The sequence below is a fragment of the Salmo trutta genome, chromosome 10, assembly GCF_901001165.1.
Source record: "Salmo trutta chromosome 10, fSalTru1.1, whole genome shotgun sequence".
In the NCBI taxonomy this organism is placed as follows: domain Eukaryota; kingdom Metazoa; phylum Chordata; class Actinopteri; order Salmoniformes; family Salmonidae; genus Salmo; species Salmo trutta.
Genome location: NC_042966.1, coordinates 33,780,144 through 33,787,337, shown reverse-complemented (window position 1 = coordinate 33,787,337; position 7,194 = coordinate 33,780,144). Strand labels below are relative to the sequence as shown.

The window sequence follows — 7,194 nt, the reverse complement described above, 5'->3', positions numbered from 1 at the left end:
ATAAAGTAGTATATATCAAGTATCCTATATAAAGGATCCTATATAAAGTAGTCTATATAAAGTCTCCTATATAAAGTAGTCTATATAAAGTCTCCTATATAAAGTAGTCTCCATAAAGTAGTCTCCTATATAAAGTAGTCTCCATAAAGTAGCCTACATAAAGTAGTCTATATAAAGTAATCTATATAAAGTAGTCTATATAAAGTAATCTATATAAAGTAGTCTATATAAAGTAGTCTATATAAAGTAGTCTACATAAAGTAATCTATACAAAGTAACCTATATAAAGGATCCTATATAAAGTAGTCTATATAAAGTAGTCTATATCAAGTATCCTATATAAAGTCTCCTATATAAAGTAGTCTATATAAAGTAGTCTATATACAGAAGCCTATATAAAGTAGTCTATATCAAGTATCCTATATAAAGTCTCCTATATAAAGTAGTCTATATAAAGTAGCATACATAAAGTAGCCTACATACAGCCTTATTCTAAAGTTGATTTAATAGTTTTTTTCCTCTCATCAATCTACACACAAAAACAGGTTTTTAGAAATGTTTCCAAATTATTAAAAATAAAAAACTGAATTATAACATTTACATAAGTATTCAGACGCTTTACTCAGTACTGTGTTGAAGCACCTTTGGCAGCGATTAAAGCCTTGAGTCTTCTTGGGTATGACGCTACAAGCTTGGCACACATGTATTTGGGGAGTTTCTCCCATTCTTCTATGCATATCCTCCCAAGCTCTGTCAGGTTGGATGGGGAGCATCGCTGCACAGCTATTTACAGGTCTCTCCAGAATTGTTCGATCGGGTTTAAGTTCGGGCTTTGGCTGGGCCACTCAAGGACATTCAGAGACTTGTACAGCAGCCACTCCTGCGTTGCCTTGGCTATGTGCTTAGGGTTGTTGTCCTGTTGGAAGATGAACCTTCGCCCCAGTCTGAGGTCCTGAGTGCTCTGGAGCAGGTTTTCATCAAGGATCTCTATGTACTTTGCTCCATTCATCTTTCCCTCGATCCTGACAAGTCTCCCAGTCCCTGCCACTGAAAAACAGCCCTACAGCATGATGCTGCTACCACTATGCTTCACCGTAGGGATGGTGCCAGGTTTCCTACAGACGTGATGCTTGGCATTCAGGCCAAAGACTTCAATCTTGATTTCATCAGACCAGAGAATCTTGTTTCTCATCGTCTGAGAGTCCTTTAGGTGCCTTTTGGCAAACTCCAAGCAGGCTGTCATGTGCCTTTTACTGAGGAGTGGCAATCTGGCCACTCTACCATAAAGGCCTGATTGGTGGTGTACTGCAGAGCTGGTTGTCTTTCTGTTTTTCCCATCTCAGCAGAGGAACTCCGGAGCTCTGTCAGAGTGACCATCGGGTTCTTGGTCACCTCCCTGACCAAGGCCCTTCTCCCCTGATTGCTCAGTTTAGCCGGGCGGCCAGCTCTAGGAAGAGTTTTGGTGGTTCCAAACTTCTTCCATTTAAGAATGATGGAGGCAACTGTGTTCTTGGGGACCTTCAATGCTGGATAAATGTTTTGGTACTCTTCCCCAAATCTGTGCCTCGACACAATGCTGTCTCGGCGCTCTACGGTCAATTCTTTCGACCTCATGGCTTGGTTTTTGCTCTGACATGCACTGTCAACTGTGGGACCTTATATAGACAGGTGTGTGCCTTTCCAAATCATGTCCAATCAATTAAATTTACCACAGGTGGACTCCAATCAAGTTGTAGAAACCTCTCAAGGGTGATCAATGGAAACAGGATGCACCTAAGCTCAAAGTCTCATAGCAAAGGTTCTGAATACAAATGTAAATAAAGTATTTCTGTTTTTTTATCAGAAGTTTTTTTCGCTTTGTCATTATGGGGTATTGTGTGTTTTTAATCAATTTAAGAATAAGGCTGTAACATAACAAAATGTAGAAAAAGGGAAGGGGTCTGAATACTTTCCGAATTAACTGTATATAAGGTAAAGTTGGACTATTTCCATATGATGCTAGATTCCTTTTGTCTCTCTTTGTCTCTCCACTGCATCCTATCGGGTCATTCTACAGAAATAATACATTATAATGTAATAATAATTTATAACATAATATTTAAAGAAACAGACAACTGTGTGAGCCATCTCAGTATTCCATGGTAGCTTTCTGCAAGCAAATTTATTACAAAAAGGTTACAGTAATCCTTTCCACTCCAGCAAAATGAACCATACACTGACATGATGATGCACTAAATAATGTCTACTCAGGGCCCCGGGAGGCCTCTCTTCAAGGTAAAATGGCACACATCACTGTAAGTTGACTAAACAAAACAGTATTACCTGCAGGTGCTAAGGAAAGTTGAAGTATTTTAAAGCCTGGATATTGAGGGGTTTCTGCGTGAACTTGCCTTCAACGGTCTTCTCTGTCAGAACATCATTATTTGCAGTGTTTACTATGTGGTAGGCTACATGTATATTGTATTGCCCTTTAAATGCATATTTTGGCAGTACATCATTGCACTTTAAATAGATAATAGATCATTGGTGTCCCACAGAGTAGCGTGATGCACCATCTGTCACACGCATGTCAGCATACAGAAATTACAGTACATTCAGTAACTCTCTCAGAGCACAATGCTGTGCGTTACCATTCATTAGTGTGTAAAAGTGTTAGAACGACCATACAATGTAGTCTTTTCCATGTTTTTTTTTCTTTCAGCTTTTTGTACCTCTTCAGGTTTAGCGTCAATAAAATAAAATGATCATATTAATTTGACATTATTCACAGAAAATAAAATACATTAAGACAAATACACAAGGCCATTGACATTCCATTCTCACTTAATATTAAACCATTTTCTCTCTCAACAGAATATTTAACATCTTCGCAACACTTTAAATAATTAACACATACACCAGTCTCTAGTGTCAGTTCATGTGTCTCCAGTCTCCATACGTCTTGTGGAACCAGGAGGCCACTTTGGGCCAATGGGGCTCCTGTAGTTGTCTCAAGGAAAATGACTATCTCTTGGAGGTCTTGGCCAGTTTGCTGGGGGTCGACCTCCTTTGCGGAGTGGGAATTTTGGAAGGCTTGCCTCCGTGTTGACGTGACGATGAGCGGGGTGTGGCCCGACTGGTGTCACCCACCATCTCCGACGTGTCGGAGCACACCGATGCGATATCGGAAATGTCGAAGTCTGAAGCATCGCTTCCCCTCCGGCTGCTGCCTCGGCTACCTGCTTTACTTCCAGGTCGGCTGCCAGGTCTTCTCGATTCTGGGGCACAAAAGATTCCGGTTGTCTGGTTACAGCAAATGGCAACTTTGATAGCAGAGCCAAAAAGCAAAGACGTTTAGCAGTTAGAAAGCAGTCACTGCTTTTTCAAAATAATTCTCTACTCACCAAAGCCTATTGCCTGCCCCCGTGCTTTCATCACAGCAGCATTGATTAGGGTTCCCTGCTCTTCTCCCGACTGGAACCCTTTTCCTGACAAGTATCCAGGGAGCCGCAGTTTGCTTCCCTGTATCGGGATGCTCTGGAAAAGACAGAGCATTTGTTGGCATTTAGAAACTAATAGCTACACAATGGGAAATCATAGAACAAGACAATAGTGTATGCTGTAGTTAAATTGATGATCTACTATAGTACATTGACTCTTATTAACATTGGTAATTACTCTCTAACTAGCATGTTATGCAATGTGGTATTCCGATGAAATCGGATGAAATCCCAGGAACTTCCAATGTAAGGAGTTATTTTGTTGAATGAAAAGTTACATGTAATGTTTGATGTTTCAGTAACAACCTAAACCTTTACAGCGGATTAACAGATAAACAGTCGAACATGCAACACAGAACAGCAGTTCAGATCTTAGTTTGAGTTAGTTAGAGAAGGAAATAGACTGTTTTTTCCAGTCAACAGAGAGAATGACTCATGTTCCATCACAATCACCAGCCAGTACTTAAAGCATCCTAACTAAAAACCCAACTGAAATTGGAATCTAATAGAATCTAATAGAAAAACGAATAAACAGCTTATGTGCTCTCTCCAATCACAATTTGCTCCCTACACCTTCCCTTGGCTCTAACACTTCAATGCTAGTATATCTGTAAGGTATAAGCAAATATGGTGTAAGCTCCACCACTCCACTATTTATACCTATGCAGAGATCCTTTAGATCTTCAAATATTGTGCAGTTAGGGCCAAGGGGAAGGGGTAGGGCTATTTAAGTAGTTATTATTGGGGCCTTTCTCTTTTACTCAGACACTATAGATTTCAGTTGGATGGTACACAATTTTTTTTAAAGGTCCGCTCTAGAACCTAAAGGGTTATTTGTCTGTCTCCATAGGAGAACCCTTTGAAGAATCCTTTTTGGTTCCAGATAGAAATGTTTTGGGTTCCATGTAGAACCCTTTCCACAGAGGATTCTACACGGAACCTAAAAGGGTTCTACCTGGAACCAAAAAGGGTTCTACCTGGAACCAAAAAGGACTCTTCTATGGGTACAGCTGAAGAACCCTTTTGGAACGCTTTTTTCTAAGAGTGTATAGTAAAAGGTAGTAGTTGTTAGGTTCAGAGCTCTGGAGCGTTTCAGGTCCTGTTGATTCACTATACCTCGGAGGATGAACCTTGGCTCTCAAAGGAGTCTGATGATTTTAGAGGACTGGAGGGTTTGCTGTTTGTCAGCCAGGGTTTATCATAATTGCGGGTTATGTGTTGGGGAGTCTGAGGGAATAATGGCAAATCAAACACACAAACACAGGGATTCAGATGGAGAAATCAACTAAAAAGAGCAGAGGTAGACTAAAATAATAGTTATGATATGACAAAACAAATGAATTATCAAACTACAAAAAAAACAACGAAAATTATTTATTTTAAACATACTGTAGATATGGTTGGAAGCATGTGGGGAATGGCAGACAAACCGACACACACTGTTTCTCTAGAAATGTTTCAAATACAACTAGCTTCCTAAGGTCATCAACCACAAGTCATTATGCAATGTTTCTCTGTTGTCAGTCAAGTTATTAAATGTATTTGCTGTGGAAGAAGAAGTATGTAGTCAAAAGATGAGGCATCCAGATCGTGGACGTCTCTTACCTTGGGTGTGCTGGTCAAGGCTGGGTTATTATGCTGGGCCGGACAGCTATGGTTAGAGTTTGACCGGTTGGGAGAGGCAGCCCGTGACGACGGCCGCGACCTACGACCTCTATACCGGAAGCTGGCCATCACCTGAGTGGTGCCTTCTGGGAGAATGAACTTTTCTCGCAGCTCCATGTTTGTCCTTCCTTTGGCTGGGGGGTAAAATATGACAGCACACAGTAAGACATGAGGCATACGCATGTTTGTTGGTGTATGACTGATTGACTAGGTGAACCTAATTCATTTCAGTGGAGTGAGTCAATGGATGATGAGTACCTGCTTTTGGAAAAAGCAGACTAATTGAAATGAATACAGGTTGTTCTCTACACTATCTGTGTTTGGACTATTGTGCAAATAACAGAGTGTAAATGAAGGACATGCAGTTTCACATCACTTAGCCACACCGGCGAACTCACTGAAAGCATACGGCCGTTTATAGTAAATTTAGTGATTCCTTTAACCAATAAAGAATCATATGAACTTAATCTACAACGGAATGACTCATACAAATCTATAAAGACAGCCCACGTCACCCCAACCTCCTGAAACAAAACCAAAGAAAGGTATAATAGCTGACTTTTTTTCCCAACTCAAGAAGAAGAATCTCTGGTCATCACAAAAAACGTATGATGGATTCCAGTGGCTTAGAACATCAGGCATAAATAAATGAGTACCCCCCCCCCCCAGCCCTTAGGTGGAAACAGTCAATTACTGTTACAGTGATTGTCAACACAAACTTGAAAACGGAATTGCAAAAGAAAAGGTGCACAGAGCCACTGGGTGCTACATGCTGAGAGAGAGAGAGAGAGAGAGAGAGAGAGAGAACCAAAGAGAGAGAAAGAGAGAGAGGGAGAGAACCAGAGAAAGACAGAGAGAGAACCAGAGAGAGAAAGAGTGAGAGAGAACCAGAGAGAAAGAAAGAGAGAGAGAGAACCAGAGAGTGAGAGAAAGAGAGAGAGAGAACCAGAGAGAGAAAGAGTGAGAGAGAGAACCAGAGAGAGAGAGAACCAGAGAGAAAGAGAGAGAATCAGAGAGAGAGAACCAGAGAGAATCAGAGAGAGAAAGAGAGAGAACCAGAGAGAGAAAGAGAGAGAACCAGAGAGAGAGAGAGAGAGAGTCGCTGTTGGCCTGGAGGTCAGTAAGTAAGAAGCACTTCAGAAGCAGATGATGTGAATCAGCGATAACGACAGCATGCATAAACACCCACAGACTGCTGGATGACAGGCGAGTGGAGCCACTTTATGGGAACGCCATTCACGAGGAGCACTACAACACAACCATAATGTACACACACCCACACTAACACCCGAACACACAGTGATGCAGAAACATACCACTGGGGGGTTCATGGAGCAAGGTGAGAAAGTGTGAGATTTGTTGCCAACCTATAGGAGACTGAGTAATTGAAGAGTTTGATTCCGAGCGCAACATTTTACTCCCGTGGTGATGAACTGGAAAGGAAGGAGTAGGAGCAGTAGGAAGGAATTTTTTAGCAGAAACATAGAAATACATAGAAATAGAAAAACCTGACAGGCAGAGGACAACATAGAACTAGAGAAACCTGACAGGCAGAGGACAACATAGAAATATAGAAACCTGACAGGCAGAGGACAACATAGAAATAGAGAAACCTGACAGGCAGAGGACAACATAGAAATAGAGAAACCTGACAGGCAGAGGACAACAAGCATTCATAACATCACATCAAATCCCATGGAAATAAATACTAAATCACCAGTAGCACCGTTATCTAAAAGTAGACGATTAAAACAGAAGTGACACACGAGAGATACCGAATCCAGTAATCTGCCTTCATTACAATGAATTACATTTTATAAAATGTTCCCCTCCAGTGTTCTGCCTGGTATCTTACCTCGACACGGATCGTTCTTTACCAGGAACTCATCCAGAGCCATCCAGCCTCCACCCACGCGCACCATCACAGTACTCCGTAGGATCCGTACCAGACGCAGCTGCTGAGAGTCTCCGAACTGCAGAGGGAGGAGGGAGGACAGAGAGGAAAATGAGGAGTCACTGAGCACTACTCTGCATCAACAACAATGGACAA

The 7,194-nt window shown here is 41.4% G+C and overlaps 1 protein-coding gene across 1 annotated transcript in view; it reads right to left on the bottom strand.

Annotated features, from left to right (window-relative positions):
• Nucleotides 1–2,128: 2,128 nt before the first annotated feature.
• dst (dystonin) overlaps nt 2,129–7,194 on the bottom strand; it is a 219,658-nt gene continuing 214,592 nt past the window's right edge. The window contains exons 96-101 of the mRNA XM_029765353.1: nt 7,000–7,117; nt 6,461–6,577; nt 5,085–5,278; nt 4,596–4,706; nt 3,384–3,516; nt 2,129–3,257 (exon numbers count right to left, since the gene is read on the bottom strand). Of these exons, the coding sequence (XP_029621213.1) occupies nt 3,004–3,257; nt 3,384–3,516; nt 4,596–4,706; nt 5,085–5,278; nt 6,461–6,577; nt 7,000–7,117 (927 nt within the window). The 3' untranslated portion in view covers nt 2,129–3,003. The remainder of the gene's footprint in view (nt 3,258–3,383; nt 3,517–4,595; nt 4,707–5,084; nt 5,279–6,460; nt 6,578–6,999; nt 7,118–7,194) is intronic.